Source organism: Conger conger, chromosome 3, assembly GCF_963514075.1.
Source record: "Conger conger chromosome 3, fConCon1.1, whole genome shotgun sequence".
Classification (NCBI taxonomy): Eukaryota; Metazoa; Chordata; class Actinopteri; order Anguilliformes; family Congridae; genus Conger; species Conger conger.
This window is the reverse complement of record NC_083762.1, coordinates 65,592,681-65,615,572: the sequence shown is the minus strand read 5'-3', so window position 1 is coordinate 65,615,572 and position 22,892 is coordinate 65,592,681. Positions and strand designations below refer to the sequence as shown.

The following is a 22,892-nucleotide window of genomic DNA, read 5'->3' as shown; positions in this document are numbered from 1 at the left end:
AAGATGGTGCACAAGTTTACCTTATAAGGTGGTCACTGAGTGTAGTCGCTATGTGATAATGACTGAAAGAGTTCAGTTTTTATTTCAAATGTAAAAGGAGCCAGTCTTCACGGTTAATAATGCAGTTTGAAGTTCTTATTTAAAGCAGGGTCATCATTACGGATGCACTAAGAAAAAAAAAGAAGTAAAATCTTTACTGCAAACAACCTCTTTATCGCATCCCCCTTGAATAAACTGGCTAAAATCGGACAAGCCCCTTCCCCTCCTTATGATGGGCCAAACAGTTCAGTGATATTTGAAAAGCAATGCAGGGAGACAGTATAATCTTACACACCCAGTCCCTATTGATGCAAATAGCTCTTGGGCATTGATTCCCCATGACAGGATGTGTCTTTATGTGGCTCGCTAAAGACCTTCTGCATTTCCTTATTTCCATATAAAACAGGTATACTGCAGTAGTTTCTCGGGAATATGGAGAAGTTGGAGGGAGGTTGGTGTGTATGGGGGAGTGCATGAGTCATTGGGGTGTGGTGGTGGGGGGGTGGGGGTGGATCTTGGCAGGGCAGGACCACCAGCCCAAAAAAGAAAAACACAGCACAGATAAATTACTGGGCACAGATAATGAGGACTGATAGACTCCAGAGAAAAGATCGATACAGCTCACAAACCCCCCGTAAGAAGAAGGACAAATTGGAAGATTATTCTCCGGTCAAGTATGTTTTACAGACGGAGAGAGAAGGGAGAGGAGAGGAGGGGAGGACCGAGAAGGAGGGATGAAGCCATAGATAACGTCAGAGCGCGATCGGGGCGTCTGAGCGTGAGACGGAGAGCGTCTGAGCGCGAGACGGAGAGCGTCTGAGAGTGAGACGGAGAGCGTCTGAGAGTGAGACGGAGAGCGTCTGAGTGTGAGACGGAGAGCGTCTGAGCGCGATCGGGGCGTCTGAGCGCGAGACGGAGAGCGTCTGAGCGTGAGACGGAGGGCGTCTGAGCGTGAGACGGAGAGCGTCTGAGTGTGAGACGGAGAGCGTCTGAGCGCGATCGGGGCGTCTGAGCGTGAGACGGAGAGCGTCTGAGCGTGAGACGGAGAGCGTCTGAGCGCGAGACGGAGAGCGTCTGAGCGCGATCGGGGCGTCTGAGCGTGAGACGGAGAGCGTCTGAGCGCGAGACGGAGAGCGTCTGAGAGTGAGACGGAGAGCGTCTGAGTGTGAGACGGAGAGCGTCTGAGCGCGATCGGGGCGTCTGAGCGTGAGACGGAGAGCGTCTGAGCGCGATCGGGGCGTCTGAGCGCGAGACGGAGAGCGTCTGAGCGTGAGACGGAGAGCGTCTGAGCGCGAGACGGAGAGCGTCTGAGCGCGAGACGGAGAGCGTCTGAGCGCGAGACGGAGAGCGTCTGAGCGCGAGACGGAGAGCGTCTCAGCGCGATCGGGGCGTCTGAGCGTGAGACGGAGAGCGTGGGTGGGGGAGGGGCGGGCACTCCATTAGGCTGTCCGCCAGGGCCGTGTTTCACTCAAACCGCCATCAGAGGGAATTTAAGCAACTTAAGCCTGCGTTTTCATCAATTACTCAGAACACGGATGAAGAGCATTGCTCACTGCAACAATTTCCCTGAGGAATGGAATCTTTAAAAAGAGAATTACTGAGTGGCCAAAAAGTCTATCAAAATCTGTGATGATATATATATATAGTGTGCGTCTATAGACTCACTGAGTACTTTATTACGAACGACTCTACACCTACTTATTTGTGCGATTATCTAATCAGCCAATCGTGTGGCAGCAGTGCAATGCATAAAATCATGCAGATACGGTTCAGGATCTTCAGATAATGTTCACATCTTCCATCAGAATGGGGAAAAAATGTGATCTCAGTGATTTTGACCAAGGCGTGATTGTTGGTGCCAGACAGGCTGGTTTGAGTGTTCCTGTAACCGCTGATCTCCTGGTATTTTCATGCACAACAGTCTCTCGAGTTTGCAAAGAATGGTCCGGCCAGAAACGTGTTGTTAATGAGAGGGGCCAGACTGGTTGAAGCTGACAGGAAGGTGACAGTAACTCAAATATCCACACATTACAACAGTGGTCAGCAGAACAGCAGTTGATTTCTATGGCATAAGGCTGATTCCCTGATCTACCAAAATGAAACACACTGGATACATGGCCAAATAAATGTAAATGCAAAATGCACAAAAAATATAAGTTCTCTGAACAGCAGTTAAGTTCCTCTTCCTGGCCAATAGAATCTGTTTGATGCAGTCACCCAATCCCACATCTTTCCCTATTCCCACTCTTTGGGATGTGCTGAAGCTCCACCACTCCTGCTTCAGTTTCTCTGCAGATAGCTTCAGACCCATACTTTTTTTCTTTTCTTTTTCCCCCCACTCAGCCATCTTCACACTTCGCACCAGGTTCTCTCATCTACAGAACCTTTCAACTGCAGTTCAGTCCCTGGCCACCAGGGCATTCTCCTGTCCACTCTGAACAGCATCAGTATTGTTGCAACATCTTTTTGCTTCTTTGGATTAACTTTCTTTGGGTAAGTTTTTGGTCTCTCTCTAGCACATCTAGGCCAGTGTCTCAAATAGGGGGAAAGAAAAAACATGAAATATGCTTTCAGCAATAATTCATCTTTTGAGCAATCACCCCATGCTGTCTCCTGACTTGCATTGCTTTGGTACTGCTTTTGCTAGGAGCTGTGAATGCTTAGAGCAGAGGTGTGCAATCGATGACCTCTCTCTCTGCCAGCAATCAGCACAAAGTGAGCAAAGAATGTGAGCTAATCCCAGAGTCCCAAAGCTTCTGCACATTCATGCATCTTTCTCTCTCCTCTCTCCCTCCCCCTCTCTGTCTCACACTCTCTCTCCCTCTCTCTCATTCTCTCTCACTTGCTCTCTCTCCCTCCGTCTCTCTCCTCTCTTTCCTCTCACCCTCTCTCCCTCTCCCCCTCTTACTCTCACTCTTTCCCTCTCTCATTCTCTCACTCACTTTATCTCCCTCCGTCTCCCTCTCATTCTCTCTCACTGTCATTCTCTCTCTCTCAGGTTGACTGCTGATGTCATGTCAGGCGTCTCATTTGCAGCAGTTTTAATTTCCAGAGTCACCTCCATATCCTCTCCACTAACAGGTGGTGTGCGGCTTCACATGAAGGGTGGGGGTGTGGGGTGGCCAGTGGGGCAGTGATTGGTGGCGGGGGGGAAACAGATGATGTGCCAATGTTCTATGGTGCCACACGTAATCATGTGAATCTGATGTATGTGGCTCTACTTGGTGCCATGACTCATCCTGAGACTGCATTCCCCTGGCGGCCACTAGATGCTGCCATTTCCCCTGTTAATCTATAGCTCTGCCAGTGGCCATACCAGAAAAAGTCCCAAAGGAACGATATTCCAAATGCAGAACTGACAGAAAAAATCAAGGACCCATGAAAAATGGGAAGGAAATTAGTATTTTATTACGATAAGGTAGACTTAAAAAAAAAAAACAATAATAGACATTCTTATTTCAAGATGATCTTGTAATGAGAAAATGTATGCTCTCAAGAATTGACAACAGATCTCATTCAGACGAATAAAAACTCTCAAGCACATCACCCTTTCTTATTTGTAGGCTGCAGCTGTGCAATCTTGCCACGAGACTAACACCCTTTCGAGTTTTTATTAAAATGGCAAAAAAAGAAGAAAAAAGTCAGCTTTTGAAGAATGTATTATGTGCAGTATCTATGTTTGTTCCTGCCATTTTATCCTCCTGGATAACACGGAAAGTTCTAACACGTCTGCTATATTACAGAAATATTACACTGATATAGTAACGTTTCACTGCACTGCAACCCTTCACAGATTATATAAGGGATAATGCCCGATGTACGAGTCTGTTATTAGGAAATAATTGCCCGACAGGTTGGTGTTCGCGTCGGGCCGTTTACCACCCTTAAGGGAAATTATTTCCTCATAACTGACTCATTCATATGGTATTATCCCGCTTGTAGCACGGCTAACTTGCCAAAGTAACGTAGTTATGAACAATTTATTTTTAGCTTAGAAACAAATGTAGTAATTGAAACGCAAGGGAAACGGGAGAAAAGATAGTCTCTATTGCTGAGAAAAAAATCTTCACGCAACCTAAAATTGCCTGCTGCAATTAAAAGCCAAATGCATAATCACCGAACAAAAGTTCACCAGTTCTGTTATTAACTAATGTTAACCCGCAAAATCATAAACTGTAATGTAAGCAAATGATATCAATTTGACGCTGTATTCCAGACTTCGGTGCCACGAAACTGAACGGAGCCTGTCCCATTGTGAACCGAAGAATAGAAAGACATCAATATTTCGTTGGGTTGTACAGCACAGCTGTCAAAATCAGCTGGCACGTCTCGTTCTTGCAACCAGTCCCACAAAACAACATAATTGACCTCACGGTATATGAATATATTTTAGCACCTCGGGGCTTTCAGTGTCTAAATATAGGCCTATTCCTCTACGCATGCAGCACTTTATCTCCTCACTTCTCTCGTCACTTACTTGTGTGTTACAAGTCATGTTATTATTACTGGCTAAGTTAAAACACTCGCTTACATTATATTTGAAACATTTCCCATGGTTATCTTTCCGACAAACCATTGTTGTTGGCCGACTCTCCAGTGATACATTACAGTCTATGAACCGCCATACGAATCCTCTTCCCGACACCTCTGCTAAACCCATCCAACACCCTCACTACACCCCCAAACACCTTCCTTACTCCCTGCCTCCTCTCTCACTACACTGCTCCCCCAGCTCATCCAGACTGCTATACCATACATTTGTCATTCCTGCCATCACCAAGGAAACTCAAGTTACAGCTCTAAGCATCTGAAAGGGGCTGTGGGTGAGGTGGCTGAACTGTGTTGCTCAGTTAAAGATCCAAAATGGAGCCCAGGGGATCAGCAGGTGGCCCAGTTGCTGCAGAGGACTTACAGGCCATGAACGGCCATCATCTGACTGCAACTCACAGTTACAATTCAAACCGTTCCACATCAGTAAAAGCTGGTGGAATGCCATAGCCACTGGACGTGCAAAGCTCTTGGCTGGCTTCAAGGCTTTTGTGACAGGGCCTGTTTATGACACGGCTCAAGTAGTCCACTGTATCTTCACTCTAAGGGCATTACACAACTCTTTCTGTTACGAATATGCACAATGACAGTAAGTGCAACCACATACCCAGGGAGGACAAATGTCATGGCTTGGATTTTCTTTTCCCCCTGAACACAATATGGCTCAAAACAAATCTCTTAAAGAAATATAAGTTGAAACGAAAAAATGAATACTCTAAATGGCACATTGATCGAAAAGTCAAATAAAGAATCTGCAGTGCACCAATACGTCTAATGAACTTCTGAGGAGGAGGAGGAGATTGCAAAGGCAGGTAGTCTTACTCAAGGCTGTTCTAATAGCTCTTGTCACATCTTCTCTTCACATAAACAAGTGAAGTGTGAATGCGCCTAGAGTTATTATCTCTCCCGGCTGTGTCAGCTACATGTTCGCTGCTTTTGCGGCCTGCTTTCATGGTATTTGTGAATAGCGGGTTTTAAGCCGCAGTTCCGTTCTGAGTCACAGCTCGCCGGTGACACGTGCATCTGTCACTGAGGGGTAAACACTCGCGAAAGCCCCCTCCTTCCCCCGGCCACACGCGCTTATGCATGCGCAACTTTTTCGGGGGATATAGACCCGCCTCCTCCAGAGACGCTCTTGTTGATTGCCGGAACGTTCCGACGGGCTGGGAGCTCGCTGGAAGATCAACATTGATCAGGAGGGGAAAAGAAAAACCATGGCTCTACGGGGGTACCAATTTTCCTGAAGCACACTGCTTCCGTTACAGCAGAAAAGCCTTTTAGCAACAGATTATCCAGACACGTAACAGCACGACAGGAGCCGCACAAACGAACCAGGAACAGAAAATCACACTTCCTCTGAGGTTTTTCCTTTTTTTACTATAGAATGGAGGATGAAATAATGTAAAATAGCTCAAATTTTTATATGTGATATTCATGACCCCCCCCGGGTCCCCACCATCCCCACCTTGGACGACCGCCAATCCAGATCTGCGTTCAAATAGTATTTGTTCTGGATTCTAATACTTTTCTGCTTTTGACTAAGCTTGCCTGGTGTATTGGAACAAATGAAATGATCCCAAAAGTGTTACATCCGCCCATCTGCTCCTCAGGCTCAATGCACCAGGCAAGATCAATAGAGCACAGAAAAGTATTTGAATCCAAAACAAATACTATTTGAAGCCAGGTCTGCGCCGATCCGGCGATACATGGCGGCACACGCACACAAACTGAGATGCGTGCACGTGGGGAGCCTAGTCGCTAAGGTACACGACTGGAACGGGAAGGTTGGTGGTTCAATCTCCCGGTGTTGCCACAATAAATCCAGCACAGCTGTTGTGCCCATGAGTGAGGCCCTTAACCCCACAATGCTCCAGGGGGGATTGTCCCCTGCTTAGTCTAATCCACTGTAAGTTGCTTTGGATAAATGGTGAGCTAAATAGTGAATTATTTTTAATTATCAGACCTACCGGTGGCAGGATCGATGGTGCGCTCGATCAGGTGGTCGTCCTGGTGAACCCACTCTCCGTTGCATTTGAAGTAGATCTGTGTGGCGGGCGTGGAGCGGCAGGTCAGGGTGACCGGCTTGTTCTTCACGATGTACACGTCGTCTGGCTCCACCAGGAAGTGGGGCAGCAGGTCCGAGAAGGCCGCCGGCAGGGGGTTCGTCGCCGTGGCGACATGCTGGGAGTCTGCAATGGAGAGAGATAACAAGCAGGATTAAAATAAAAAATAAAAAGTCTTTCACTGGTACATTTTCTGAAAGAAATGCCATTGCTGAAAACGTATTGCAGCTCACAGTTCATACTGCGTTTGCCCATCTATTCATTTTTCAATCATTTGTAATATTATACATATTCAATTTGGTTGTTTGGATGTTATTTCTACCACAGAAATAACTATACAAGCATTTGTTGGACTGGAATGGAAATAAGTCCCTATCCTTGACTGAATTGTTGTGGTATAGACTGCTCATTGACAAACGGCTACACGCAAGTGCAGCTTTTTTAAACTTATTCCTCATCAAGGTCTCCTATCTGAGCAGGAGGTGGAAATACACTCTGGACAGGTTGTCACACACCATTGAGGCATACACTCATACCTTACGGCAATTTTGAATCTCCAGTAAGCCAATGGAATGTGTTTGGATTGTGGGCGGAACCCCGGAGACGTGGAGGGAACATGCACTCCGCACAGATAGGCCCACGGTCAGGATTCAAACTCAGCACCTTCTTTCTCCCAGGCAGTCTCCCGTTCAAGTACTATACAGGCCCGATCCTGGTTAGCTTCCAAGATCCGGTGAAATTGGATGTATTCTGGGAGGTATGGCCATAAGACCTAAGGGATAATACCCTATGAATGCATTATGCGGGTAATGCACACCCACGTGACACGTCTCCGCCAATCGGAATGCCGTATTTGCCCTAGGTGGTTGGTTATTTATCAGTGCCGTGGTACAACTAAAGCTAATTAATTCCCAGAAAAGAGAGAGAAAACATTTGACAAATAATAAAGTTTGAATGTTAGTTATATAGCTAAATAATAATTATAAGTCCAGTATCTGCTATAAAGGTTAGCTAGCTCTGTTAAAATGATGAGCTCATATTCATAAACTGGCCACAGCCTGCTGAACAGCTGTACCAGACCAGCAGCTGTTTGCACAGAGGTCCACACGCTGTATTGCAGTCTGTTGGGTGTGTCAGAGAGACGGACAGCACACACACGTCCCTGAAATGACATTACATACAGGAGATACACGGTAAGGGGGCTACAGCAGCATTCCTGCAGGTGGTGGAGGGTAAATAATGTATGAAATAAGGCGTGTAAAGTTTACTGTGCAGAGCTAATGTCACGCGCAGAGGACAGAAGGTCATTCACGCAACAGAGGGGTCTTTTACTGCAGAGACAGGGTGGAGGGGGAGCCATTCCATAAACACACACACATACACGCATGCATGCACAGGCACACAAACTTACACATACGTATATGTATGCACAGAAGCGCACACTTAAACAGACACCACCGCACAACAGACCATTTCTGAATGTTTTGAACGGTAGCATGAAAGATGAAAAATAAAGTATGAAAAATACAAATGCTATCTGGACAATGATACATTGTTTGGCTATTATATTAAAGCAGGGATCATCAACTCTGGACCTCAAATACAAATACATGATGCTCTTTTTTCCAGGATAATTAGTGTTCCCTTACTTCCAGGTAAAGGGAGGGTGGAAAAACAGCAGTTCTCAGCCCTTGAGGACTGTGAGTTGCTGATTCCTGTTTTCGAGTGAATGGGGAAGTCCAAGCTGTCCCCCCCCCTTCACTCAAAGGTAACAGCCATATACCTAACCATTATGAGACCTCAATTCAGCCAATTCAACCTTTATTTTCATTTTCATTGGTAGTGAGGACCTGGGAAATAAAAATGGACAGGGAATGCAACAGAATGGCAAATGGACTGCATTTGTATCACGCTTTTCCCAGCAACTAGGGATAACTAGGGCTACCGCAACACACTGTGCAATTAATGCTAATTCCCTCTCACTCACACACACACACACACACACACACACACACACACACACCAACGGTGAATGGCTGCCTCAAAGCGGGCTCATTGGGAACAATTAGGGGTTAGGCGTCTTGCTTAGGGACAGGGAACCGGCAACTCTCCCACTGCTCTACCTCCTAGAGCTAATGTCGCCCCCAACACCATGATATGTGAATGTATGGCATTTGCTTATATGTATCATTTGTGGTTGCATTTTCCCAGAGCTGACTGCTGGCATAAACACTGTAGGCTTTTAGGGCCACAACCATCCATGGGCCTAATTCAAGTTTGACTTATTTTCTTTCTTTTTTGGACCACTTTGGGGCCACAACAACATTGTTGTTTAGGGCCACCAATACCATTGGGACGACTCTGCATTTTCCATCGCGATGCAGCTCATTTGCAGGTTTGATATTTAGCTGTGATTAATGTGCACAAAGTACAACAGAATTTGAATTTGCAGCCTGTGTTGGAGCTGCATATTCCCTTTGCATAATTCATACCACAGTGCCATGCTCGTGCAGTTTCCTTCTAATTACAAAATAATTTGTCATTTTGCAGCATATGCCGTCTTCCGCCCCTGTTTCACCGTGCTTTTACACCTCGCGCATGGACCCCTTTCCGTTTCTGCTCAGTCAGTTCAAGTAAATGAACAGACACTCAACACATTGATTTGCCCAATGCCCAATAGTCTATGCGATTTTAATGAATTAATTGGATTTCAGTTCATTTCCTAGTGTGACTGAAGTGAAAATGAGCTGAACTGAAGCCAGGGTAGGAAATGCTATCCTCTGAAGTGTTGCCCCAGCTCTGGTTAAAGTGCAGGAGAATATAAATTGGACAGACAGAATCAATGGTTGGCGAAAATCTCCCCGTTCTCATTGCCGACCACCAATGCAATAAACATCACTGTAATTCTGAATAAAAAAACGCAACACGAAATTTCTGTTAAACTGTACCAGAACTGAAGATGTGTGGGGGTACAAAATGAGATTCATATCATGGCCGGGACATCTGTGCTGAGCTGGTCCCGGCTGCAACAGGTCAGGAGAAAGCAAGGCTACGCTAAGGGAGAAATTAACTGGCCCAGATACAGCTTGCACAGCACATGATTATCACAGCTTGGTTTGTTAACACTTCTGAATATTTGAATCCCTGGCATCTCACCACACTGACCTGCTTAGTGCCGGGCTCATATTCGTCTGGAAGGAAGCGTCAGAAAAGCAGCACTGTCATGACACAGGTACAGAGCCCTGCTGAGCCAATACTTGAATTTCTCTGCAATTCTAAGCTCTTTCAACTCACACGTTCACTCAAAAATTTATTTTTCTCAAATGTTTGTACAGCTGTATTGGAATATCATATTGTGCCTCCAGTATGTATTACAAGAAAAAGAAAATGATACTAACAAGCATGTGTAAAGACTTCCACACAAATACATATGTAGACACACACCGACATGTACAGTGGTGTGAAAAAGTGTTTGCCCCCTTCCTGATTTCTATTTTTATTTTTTTCCTCCACAGCTGTAAGAGACTCATTGCAAGTAATCACAAACGCTTGATTGCAGTTGTTGCTGCTAAGGGTGGCCCAACCAGTTATTAAGTTTAGGGGGCAATCACTTTTTCACACAGGGCCATGTAGGTTTGGATTTTTTTCTCCCTTAATAATAAAAACCTTCATTTAAAAACTGCATTTTGTGTTTACTTGTGTTGTCTTTGACTAATATTGAAATTTGTTTGATGATCTGAAACATTTAAGTGTGACAAACATGCAAAAAAAAAAAAAAAAAAAGAAATCAGGAAGGGGGCAAACACTTTTTCACACCACTGTATGTGTGCAAAAACACACACATGTACATATGTGTGTACCATTGTGCAGGTGTTGCCTGTGACTTCAGATAAAAGCCTTCATGTTTTATGAAGAGGAGAGGGGCCAATAACTGCCTTGAATTGGAGAACCTCCATCTACCCACACACACGCAATTAAGACAGACATCTAATTAGGAGAGGAAAAAAAGATTAAAAGGAAATTAAACTGCATGATTCCACTCAAATTTAGTTAAACGAACAAAGTATGTGCGCGTGTGGGGGGTCGGTCGGTTGAGAGGAAAAGGGCATATTTTCGTCTTGTTCGCAGACATTAAAAAACAATTCTTTTCTTATAAATGACATTAAAGAAAAATGACAGCATCGCCCAAATTATGTTGTAATTAGGCAAATGAAGTTTGAAGCTCAGCACATCCCCTATTTCTGGGCTGGCTTCCAGAGATTCAGTACCAAAGACGACATTGTTCAATGACCCCCAATCACCTGCCAGCCTGAAAATAACCTAGTGGTGGGGGTGAGGTGTGTCGTGATAATCATTTTTCAAAGGAAACACAACATACTGAACCAACAGCACAGATTAAATTAGCTACTTATATTCTTTGTCCACCATGAATACTGATGTCGTTCAATAATGTACTGTGGCTTATAGTTCTGCCCTGTTTCTTGAGGCTAGATTTCCCATGATGCATTACAAATTATCAGATACTTTGTTCTAACAATTGTGATTTCACTTAGAGCAAAAATATTGATTGAGCAACTGTACATCGGCTTCTGGACATGCAAAAAAATTAGACAAAAAAAAGATGAGATATAGAATTTCTCCTAACTTCAGATGATTTCAGTGGTCTTCCACACAACAAGGAGGAGAATGCGGTTTTAAAAAATTAAATAGAAATCAGTTTATTGTTATTATTGTAGCGTTACAAAGGGTGTAGCATTAAATTCTGGGTCCCATGGAAATGCAGTCCCTGTGGACCCCATTATAATTGCAGACCAAAGCAAACTTTAGTCCAGGCCTTTTGAGGGTTCCCCTGCATTGGGGCCCTGGGTAGTCAGTTCTAATTTCCCCCCTACAAAACCGCTGAATATGACCCATGTCAATGTTCCCATTTAGACCAGGTCCTCCCTGAAAACACAATATCAGAACCACTAACTGCTGAATTGAATACTACGCATATCTAACTCTGGATAAGAGGAACCAATAGAAGTATAGTAAAAACGACATATCTAAAACATGGCAAATTAATTACGATAATGAAGAAATTAATTACAGAGAGGAGTGCATTTTGCACTGTTAGCTGATTTTTATCAGAGCATTTCCATAGCAGTAATTCTGTGTATAGACCACTGGACAGCGACCACTAAAGTGATGGTACAGTGCCTGCTATCTCTACTGAAAACAGCATTCAAAATTAATTAGCCTATGTCACACACATAATCAAACTCTGCCCAGCTGAAGCTCAGCCGATTGCCACCTCCCACCCCCCAACCGTCCCCTTATTTACACGCGGTAGGTGAGGTGTTGATGGGTTCCTGTCGGAACACTAACTCTGTCGTGTCCCATTAATTGAATTCTGTTCGCTAACCTGTCGTTCTGTTGGTGCAAGTGGGAACACAACATTTAAAGTGTTTTTCTCAGTGTGTATTACCCATTGTCATTGGCTTTAACAAGAAAGAATGCGCCAACACCAACACACTGGAACATTTTTACTTCCTTTTAATTATCCCGTTAAGCAAAGCTACAGAAAAGACAATCTCTTCAGAGATGTGCGGCAGACGGCATAGTTCAGTAGAAACATAAGAAACTTAAATGTGTGTCGGAAATGAAGCATCTCTAACACCCTTCACCTGTCCTGAAAACCTTGCTCTACTCCCATTTCCCTAAAAAAGACCAAGCGGTACCTTTTACAATCAGCTCTCGGGAATGAGCCGCCAGGCTCGCAAGTCATAAGTATAATAAATGTCTGGAATAACTACCCAAAGATAATGGAATGCAAAGACGTGTTCTGAATGTTGACGAACGCCAATACAACTGAATGAGGACAGGTGTTTTGAGCACCACGCTCAGCGGTCTATGTGTTTTGACAGGCACGTTAGAATTCGAGATGAGACAAAGGAAAACACGGATTAAGACAGCTGGAAATTAGACGAGTTATGCGGGGATTCTGTTCACTGCTTTACCTGTGTATAAATGAGCGTAGAATTTGCAGATGGTGACAGTGACACTGCCTACACGTGTTTCAGCGCACTCCACAAGACGTGTGAGTGTTTTATTTAGTCTTTAACAAGACCTTACAGGTATAAATAAATACATGAATAAGTATACAAACTGGTAAAAAAAAAAAAAAAAAATATGCCTACGAAAATAAGACAAGGAAGCAGGTTTGACCGTTGCACTCATTACAGATAAAAATGGTTTGACACTGATGTTTTTTAAGGAAAATAACATGATTAGGCCTATTACACAGTAGCTACACCTGATTAAAAAGGGCTTCTGGAGCCTATTCGTGCATAAAAGCAGGCCTCTCTGTAAATATCTGCTGTTTTGAATAAAATTAATACATTTCTTAACCATTAACTGAATTTATTATTAATCAGGGAAGAAGTGCTGCGAATAAGCCTATACGATTATGGATAGGACGAGCACAAGCAGGAGAGATATGGCTTGTGTGACTAGACTCGGTTCTGTATTGATCAACAGGGAATGGCTCTCACGTTAGCGAGAAATGCCGCGGCAGAACCTGCCCTATCAGTCACTAGGGAGAGGACTAAATCCCAAAATAAATACCCCCTTTTAGTGGAAAATAATATTAATTTACTGCCCGGGATCCAATACCTGTGACAGACTTTACATTTACGGCGTCCTACATCATTTCCCTGTTCCACGGGAGGCGAGGCGGCGTCTCTCATAATGAAACGCCGGTGTCGGCACTGACCTTTCTCGTTCCCCGCAGTTCGTTCAGAGAGCGCCACTCGGGTCAGGGACAATATAACACCAGCCCCCGCACAAAGACATTATCCGGCTGGCACGACGCGCGTCATATTAATGTCATCCTTCCAGCTTCCTCTGTCATCTCCTTGCCAGCGCGTGGGGCTGCTAATTCATCAGAATGAAATACAGGGAGTCTCCGCGCGGCGGGCGCTGAACCCCCGCTAATGCATCATGTACGCGTTTAACTCTTAATGAAAACTAAATGTTCTGTGTCCAATGAAGGGCATCTATCACTTCACACTACACTGCCACACACGCTTTTCTGTATCCCTATTACAGTACGTTTTGGCCAGGCGACGAAATTAAAAACGTAATTTCCTAACATACCCCCTCTCCAATCCTGCAGTCGCCAACCCTAACTTAATGACTAGACATCAAACTGCGTTCCACCCGCGGTTGCTCTAATGATCGAACCGTACAGGCCAGGAATGCGGTAATACCTTTTCCCGATTCCATTATGGTTTAAGGGGCCCTTATTTAGTTTGGGCCCTGCGTGAACCCACCCGTTTAATGGGCTTCATCATGAATACGGTCAGCGGATCTGCGTGGTGACATTTCTGCATTTCTTCAAAGAAGGGCCCTAAAAAACAACCGAGGCAGAAGCACGTTGTACCCTGGCAGATTCATTATGTAGAGTGCTGTTCTATAAACGATGACACCCTGTTCATAAGGACGGAAAATGAACGCGGCGAATCACAAACGCCACATTTACAGTAATTGCAATGTAGGACTGTCTAGCCTACTCTCCCCAAGGCACTATTTAACTAACCTGTCTTTCTGTGTAGCTCTTTATACTGAATGTGTCTGTATTGTTGGGTAAACAGAGATTTAACACAGGGCAAGGTAATTCACCACCATACTATATGTGTGGACATTGTTGACAAAGCTCCCTGTCTGTTGGTGTGTTAAGTGCTTTCAAGTTGCAATATTTTTTGAAAGGTTAAATACACAAAATATCAACAAGTTTTAGGCGTACAAGCCAAAGCAAAATGCTACAGGGTGAACGATGAAAGATTTGACCACACAAAAACACAAACTCAACTGAAATCAGACTAAAGAACCCAAGCAGCTAGTTTCAGTCGTGAGGAAGGTCATTAAGCAGAGTGCGGAAATCACAGAAAAAAAGGTCAGAATGATACGATAACAAATAATCACACAAATATTCCCCCCACGTAAAAATGTACTGTATTAATGTAACATGATGGGAGAAGGCTTTTTGCCTCGCCCTCACGTGTTTATAGTGAGAAAAACATTAAAAGTCTCATAACGAAGGAATGCTATCATGTGACTAATTAGTAAAGAATCCCACAGGGCTCCCGTTTGAAGTCCCATCCATAAGTTGACCTTTAGTTCCCCTTCTTGGACACCCCAGCGTGGACAAGTACAGCACGTTCCAATTCAGTGTGTTTTTACTCTGTTTTCAAGAGCACATCCCCGTACTCGCACGGTTTTGTCCACTCCCTCATGTGGGCCCACACTCCTCTGTATTCCGCCCGAGTCCTTCCACCTGACAGCTCGTTTATGGAAGCTTAACTGGGTCATGCAAAGCTTTAAATCCAAGTCATTCTAAAGACTTGACAACATTAAATCTGCACTTCGTGCCGTGCACCGAGGCCGACCGCCCGGCTCTGTTTGGAGTATCAGAATAAACGCTATCATATGGATTTTGTTGGCCTCGAGATTCACGGGAGATACACTTTCCATATGCATTTATGTGCCTGCCCTCTCCCTTGGCTTACAGTACTACGTGTTGTTAGCTAACCGAGTTAACATTGCATCTCCAAGCTCAACCCATGGCTGTAAAAATTAATGTTGCCTTTTAGTATCAAATGAATGTGAAGAACCCCATTTATAGATATTTTGAAGTAAACCATCACCACAAGGTTGTTCTTCGGGTACTGCGATTTTATATAGTTTTTGTTTGTTTGTTTGTACAGGGGTGCCTGGATAATGTGTGCAGTCTGCAAACTGTGTTACTAAGATAGGGGAACACCTTCATTACTGACACAAACAGCTCGTCGATATTCTGGCCACACACTCGCTAGACAGCTAGGAAACACAAGTGAGGCAGAAGGATGATGCAGAATTCACAAACACAAACACGCAAGTATGCAATGCAGACACTGGAGGCCTCTCACAACAGGAAGTGATTTTTAAATCTGCTGCTAGTGCTACTGCAACTACCACTAATAATAACATACGACTAGCTATAATACTACTATTACTACTCCTACTCCTAATATTATTAGTAATAATAATGGTAATAATGACAATGATAATAATGAATTCAGTAATATACCCACTCTTAATCAAATGCATTCCTAACTGAATGTCAGCAGATGGTTGCCTTCTTAGAGAAGGTAGCCTTGGTTTTGGGTGCCAGTGCCCCACAGCAATCAGAGGAGACATGCTCAAGCTGTCGGTGTGCTGACTGCACTCTGTCCAGCACACATTAAGGCAACGAGCAGATCCTCTGCTAAATAGCTTCTCCCTTCTACCTCCATTCCCTGCTTGCCCCAGGGCTTCCGGAACAATCCCAAATATTTCCCCAATATCCAGGAGGAATGTCTACACAACATCAAGCATTCAACCACCCGACTAGCTCGGATTTAATGAATAGGAAGGCAGAATTTGGGCATATAATTATTGGAGATGCTTGAACCATGGAGACACCAGTAAAGAATATGAGTGATACTTTAAAAACAATAATCTATTTTCAATCACAGTGGTTTTTTCTTTTTTGTTCATATATATTTTGGTTAGAAACACGTTTTTGCTGATTTGCACAAGGACTTTCTTCCCCAGGTTTCACCAGAATCTTAACAGCTAAAGCACATTGAATGAGCATTTGGCCCAGGCCACCTGGTAACACACACAATGCGTGAGTTGGCAACAATGGCAAAATATCCACAAATCCTGTGGACTTGGCTCTGTTAACGATGGAAGCTTTGCGATACAGACCCCTCAGCGACTGACTGGTTTATGAAGGGGAGTGGGCAGGGGCAGGTTCCTGGAGGAAACCTTTACACGGCCATTATTCAAAGTGAAGAACACAGCAAGATGGAGGAATAGAGGTGGGCATCTCTCCTAAATGGCCCCTCCGCACCTCCGTGCCCTTTCTGAGCCAATTAAACTCCTTTATCCCTGCCTGGTCCCCAAGGGGAGGCGTCACTGAGCAATCGGTGGGCATAATTTACATCACAATGATGAATGACAGCTATAACACGCATTTTATTACACCATCAGCGCTCTACAATGTCTTTAGCAATTAATTTAATTAAAACCGCTGTCCGGAATATTAAACCATTTCATGTTCCGGTGACTTAACAGCGTACTCACACTGGTTTTCACATTAAAAAAGCTTTGCTCTCTCAATGTATTTTTTAATGGACTTTTTCCTATCCCACGCCCCCCATCTGCGCACACATGAACGTGCGGGCGCGCGCACACACACACACACACACACAAACACAAACACAAACACACACGTGCGCACACACATACGCGCATACACATAATACAATAATGACTTCCTTGGCTTTCATTCTTTCTTGGTTCCAGCTGGAAAGGAAGAGCCGGAACTAGGGCCAATGTGACACGTTGGGCAGGTTTATAATGCAGGAATGGCCCTTAAGCAGCCTTTCATCAATAGCGAGAATGACAGTGAATGCATTCGGTAATGTAATCTACCATTTGACTAATGCACGCTTTCTCCGACATAATGGAGGCCTGTTTAGCTCTCACTCATTTCCAAAACACAGAGTCGCTTCAGTTTCCAGCATCTCCTTTAAAATATGCTGAAGTAGCAACAAAGCATTTTCAATCGATATTTTCTCCTTTGACTGTGTGTAAAAATCAGATGGGGATACCACTATACCTTCGGTGTATTTGTTTATTTGTTTCCTTTATTTGTGTTTGATATCACTTGAGGGAGGGAATCGCATTTGGACTTTTATAAGCAGACAAAATAATATCTCCATGGATTCCCTTATACTTTTTCATTCTGTGGTATGAAGAAGCGTTGAACACTAGGCTTGCTCAGTAGTCTCTGATCTCTGTCCCACAATAGCGCTTTTTGCTTTCTGACATTTCATACTTGGAACATATTGATGTGAGATTGAGGTGAGAGTCCCCCCTTCACTGTGAAGCACACTTTGAGATCCTGAGGTGAAAAGAGATATAAATGCTATCCATAAAAAGTGTCAGGACCTGTTTTAATTTAAATCACGTCCTCCACACAGATGGGCTTGTAAGGCTGTCATCTGGATGCTGGTAAATATGAGCAGTGGGTTGACTGTGTGTGTGTGTGTGTGTGTCTATGCGTGTGTGTCTCTGTGTTTATGTATGTATGTGTGTGTGTGTGTGTGGATGCATATGAATGTGCATGTCTGCGATACTGTGTGCCACAAGGTGTGTTAGTAAAAATCTTCTGGGGCAGGTGTGCTAAGGATGGTGATAAAAGAGATTTGAGTATATCATAATGAACCTGAATTATAGCAGTGTTTTTATGCGGATATTCAGGCAGCCAGCCAAGTCATGATAATGCAGAAGAACACGCACACACTCACACACACACACACACACACACACACACACACACACACACACACACACACACACACACTCACACAATTATGTCCATGGTGAAATCTTTAGCAATAAAGAAATAAGTAGCCATGATAGTTTATAAACATGACACGAAGTACAGCTTGCAAGTAGAAGTAAATAGTAAAGGCAATTATCATGCCAGTTATTTTCTTGGGAAAAATATGCAGCAATGATATACTGTATTTAAAGTTAAATATTCTATTATGATGAAAAGAACACTATGAGATGAAACCAAGTGAAATACCAATCCAAGGCTTTAATACAGAAAAATAGAAGTAAAAGCACAGTAGCCTGTTTATCATTCCTAGAACTGCAACAAGGAGCACGTTAGCAAAAAGGAGCAGATTTTTATTTGATTACTATGGCCCTAAGGCAAGAACTCCAATGATTACAGCACAGCACAAGAGACCTGTGAGCTCTTTCATATGCTCCATTATTTGGTGTTTGTTTCATTATGACTCATGCATATAGACTCGGAAAAATGAGATTAAAGAACAAACCAACACATCATTCCTGTGGTCTCACTTTTCTGGAGCAATGCTAGCGCAAACAGTAGTACTAGTATTAGCTCTGATTCGCGTCATGCCTAAGAACACCCATATAGCCATGACTGTACACTCAGTGAGCACGTTCTTGCCCACAAAATTGCTGCTCACTGGATGTTTTTTGTTTTTCACATGATTCTCTGCAAACTCTAGAGACTGTTGTGCACAAAAAGATCAGTAGTTTCTGAGATACTCAAACCACCCTGTCTGGCACGAGCAAACATTCCACGGTCAAAGTCACTTAGATCACATTTCCTCCCCATTCTGACATTTGGTCTGAGAAACTTCTTTTATGCATTTAGTTTCTGCCACATGATTACTCACTAGTACTCACTGAGTGTGTTTACGATACAGCACTTGCAGTATTGCTTAAACACACCATAAAATTACTATTACATTACATCACATGCATTTAAGGCGGCACAGATGGTGCAGTGGGTAGCACTGCCGCCTCACAGCAAGGAGGTCCTGGGTTTGAATCCCCGTCGGCCGGGGCCTCTCTGTGCGGAGTTTGCATGTTCTCCCCGTGTCTGCGTGGGTTTCCTCCGGGTACTCCGGTTTCCTCCCACAGTCCAAAGACATGCACGTTAGGCTGATTGGAGAGTCTAAATTGCCCGTAGGTATGAGTGTGTGAGTGAATGGTGTGTGTGCCCTGCGATGGACTGGCGACCTGTCCAGGGTGTATTCCTGCCTTTCGCCAAATGTATGCTGGGATAGGCTCCAGCCCCCCTGCGACCCTGATCAGGATAAGCGGGTTCAGATAATGGATGGATGGATCACATGCATTTAGTAGTTTTCAGAAAAACACTACGAAATTCACTGACAAAACCATGAGTTGCTTCAGGAACGCTACAAACTACACTACAACCTACCACCAAGAACTGAATCATAGCCTGATCTAATTGAAAACAATCAGGCTTTCATGAGATGATATATGATGATTCAGTAGCGCACAAAGAGTATTTCAGATATGTCTGGCTCTGAGATCTGGTGTCAATCATTACCAGCACAAAAGGTGATTTATTTCCATTTGATTTTGCTGGTTATTTATTGTTGCTGGAGGGGCATTTAAAAATAACACAAACTACCACTGTGAATGCAGTAACAAAGCTCCCTACTGCCCTAATCACTACCCTGTTTCCATTGCTGGGCATAATTATGTTAACATAATAACTCTCTGTCCTAAAATGGCATCAAAATTGGTTCTAACAAATGAGTATGTCGTCTTTGCCCCAACTATGGTGGAGTATGGTGGAATGCATTAGTCCACAGAATAAAGTGCTGCTGTTTTTGCCAAACACTCCTATCCAACTGTCTAGGTTAATGGAAACAGTGGTATTGTTTTACACGATTTCCCTGGAGAAACACATGCTTTTTCACACTCAATTATTTCTAGCCCATTTTTTAACAAAAAAGTTAAAGGTTGCTGCTCACTAATTAACTTAATTAGTAATGTACCTTACTGTATCTTGTGTCGCTTTATTGTGACCAAAGCCATTAACATTAGCTGACAACTTTAGCATGTTTCCTACTGTTGATTAAGTAAAATAGCATAGAAACTTGTGTCTGGGTTCTTGTGTGTGGGTGCTAGCCAAACTGTTTTATTTTGTGTTTATTTGTGGAATCAGTATCACGATTGCATTCTGGAATAGCGGTGTCATATTTTCCTCATGGGTTCATGGCTGGCTAGGATTATCAAACCTGTGGGCTTATTTAAGGTTCCATGAATTGGCATGAACTAATGTAGCTGTTAACCAACTAAAAGTTAATCTGTAAAGCTGTCTTAACTTAAATGTACATCATTAATTCATGTTAACAACAACAACATTGCAAATTCATATTGGAATGCAAAAGTCAATTCATGAATTTGTTAATGGTAAACTAATAAGTTCATCCTATGGTTTGCTAATGTATAAATACCATGTAATAAATATGTTAGTGTTGTTGACAAATGCATTAACTAATGAAAAGTTAATGTCATGTTTAGTTCATGTATTTGTCCATAATTAATTCATGTTAACAACTACATTAGTAAACGCCAAAGCTAATGCTAAGTTCCCCACGTTTGGGATCTGAGTCATTAGAGTGAAGCTTGCACAGTAACTGTAAAACATGAAAACTCTTCCCCACCACTTGTCTGATGACAAGTTTGAGCCTGAATGTTTGTGGCCTGAGATTGCAGATGCTGTGTGTGGCCTGGTGTCAAACATTACAGTTTTTCTGCACAAAAGGGGATTTATTTCCATTTAATTTTGCTGTTTATATGTTGTCATTGGAGGGGTATTTAAAAACGAAACACAAACCAGAAGACTTTGTATTCATTGCGACTGGTAGTGAAACTAATCCTCTTCCAGCTTCCAAACAAATTCCAAAATTCTGTGTGTGTATGAGAGAGAGAGAGAGAGAGAGAGAGAGAGAGCTTGAGTTTGTCTATGCATATTTGTAGTTTTGGAGCCCTTTTCAGCCTGTAGAGGAACGCACGTTTGAGTGTGAAGTCACCGGCAAAGTAAGTGTTATTTCCGGCAGCGGGGCGCATTAAATAATCACAAGGTGATTGCAGCCTATCGGAGGCGTAAACAACCCCAGACAACTCCCAATTACGCTCCTTTCAGAGCGTGGCGGGAATGGGGAGCAGCCGCGGGAGGCGAGCAGCAGCCCAGCGGACGCACAGTGGGAGGAGGAGAAAGCGGAAAGCAGCAGAGAACGTGTGAACAACACCAAAACACAGACAGCGCGGGGGGAGTCGTCGCTTTCTGTCCCAAAGTCTTCGCCGTTAAGCAGTCATGTCGGCGGGCGGGTTGGGCGGGGTAAGGCAAATGCGTCCCGTCTCCTCGGCGAATCGATGCGGAGGCGGAAGACAAGCGGGAAGGATGGATCCGCAAAACCTTCTCAGAGCCACAGTGCAGCAGTGCAGCGGCATGAAGGTCGCTGTTTGTCACCTCTGTAAAGGGGGGGATGGGTTTTTCCTGCTTCGCATATGATACGCGCCACAGCGGCGGGTCGCCGGTAGACGTGAGTCTAATACATAATTGTTCTGCATTAAAATACTTGATTGATCTTGCCTGGTGCAGTTGGGCCAACCTAGAGGACCAGAAGGCAGGGCTCTCACTTTGTAATAGTATTTCATAGGTTCTAATACACTAGACAGGCTCAGTAAAGTATACAAAGGATTTGAATCCAAAACAACTTACACATTTGACCCAGGCTTGCTCCCTGGTACCCTCGGTAGTACGCTCCGCTGGCCAAGGCCAAGAGTCTTGCTGTACTAAGCTTCACAGAGCTTCATTGAGCTTCACAGCCTCATAGAGCCTCACAGAGCTTCATAGACCTTCACAGTCTCAGAGCCTGACAGAGCTTTATAGACCTTCATAGCCTCATAGAGTCTGACAGAGCTTCATAGCCTCATAGAGCCTGATAGAGCTTCATTGACCTTCACAGCCTCATAGAGCCTGACAGAGCTTCATCGACTTTCACAGCCTCATAGAGCCTGACTGAGCTTTATAGACCTTCACAGCCTCACAGAGCTTCATTGAGCTTCAAAGCCTCATAGAGCTTCACAGAGCTTCATTGAGCTTCACAGCCTCACAGAGCTTCACAGTCTCATAGAGCCTCATCGAGCCTGACAGAGCTTCATTGAGCTTCAGAGCCTCATAAGAGCTTCACAGTCTCATAGAGCCTCTAGAGCCTGACAGAGCTTCATTGAGCTTCACAGCCTCATAGAGCTTCACAGTCTCATAGAGCCTCATCGAGCCTGACAGAGCTTCATTGAGCTTCACGGCCTCATAAGAGCTTCACAGTCTCATAGAGCCTCGCAGAGCTTCACAGACCTTCAGAGAGCTGCGTGACCCTGTGAGGACAGCCGAGCGTCGGAGGACACGAGCGGCGGGTCACGGTTCCCGCAGCGACGGGGGCGGCCGCGCGGCGGCCGGCCGGGCGCGGACGGCTGACGCAGGGAGGGCCCGGCCCGAGCGTGACCGGGGGGCGGCTGCAGCGCGAGCAGAGTGCCGCAGAGACGCGAAATGCTAATGAGGACCCCGGCGCCGCGCAGCAGATGTCTGCATATCTTACTCATCGCTCGCCTCGTCTGCTCTCTCCCCTCGCTCTCCGGCCGGGCGGGGAGACCGCAGAGAGCAGAGCAGAGCGGCGAGGCGGCAGACCGGCCCACGCGCTAAAACCGCCAACACCTCCCACCTTCCGCTGACCGCCGCACCTGCCGTCTGCCGCGCTAGCCTCCGCCTGGAGCGTTGCTTAAATCAAAATTCACTTTTCCCCCAATTTA

The 22,892-nt window shown here is 44.5% G+C and overlaps 1 protein-coding gene across 1 annotated transcript in view; it reads right to left on the bottom strand.

Moving 5' to 3' along the window:
- Window positions 1-22,685, bottom strand: part of unc5a (unc-5 netrin receptor A) — a 103,038-nt gene extending 80,353 nt beyond the window's left edge. Inside the window, exons 1-2 of the mRNA XM_061233984.1 lie at window positions 22,460-22,685; window positions 6,555-6,776 (exon numbers count right to left, since the gene is read on the bottom strand). Of these exons, the coding sequence (XP_061089968.1) occupies window positions 6,555-6,776; window positions 22,460-22,685 (448 nt within the window). The remainder of the gene's footprint in view (window positions 1-6,554; window positions 6,777-22,459) is intronic.
- Between the last annotated feature and the right edge of the window lie 207 nt (window positions 22,686-22,892).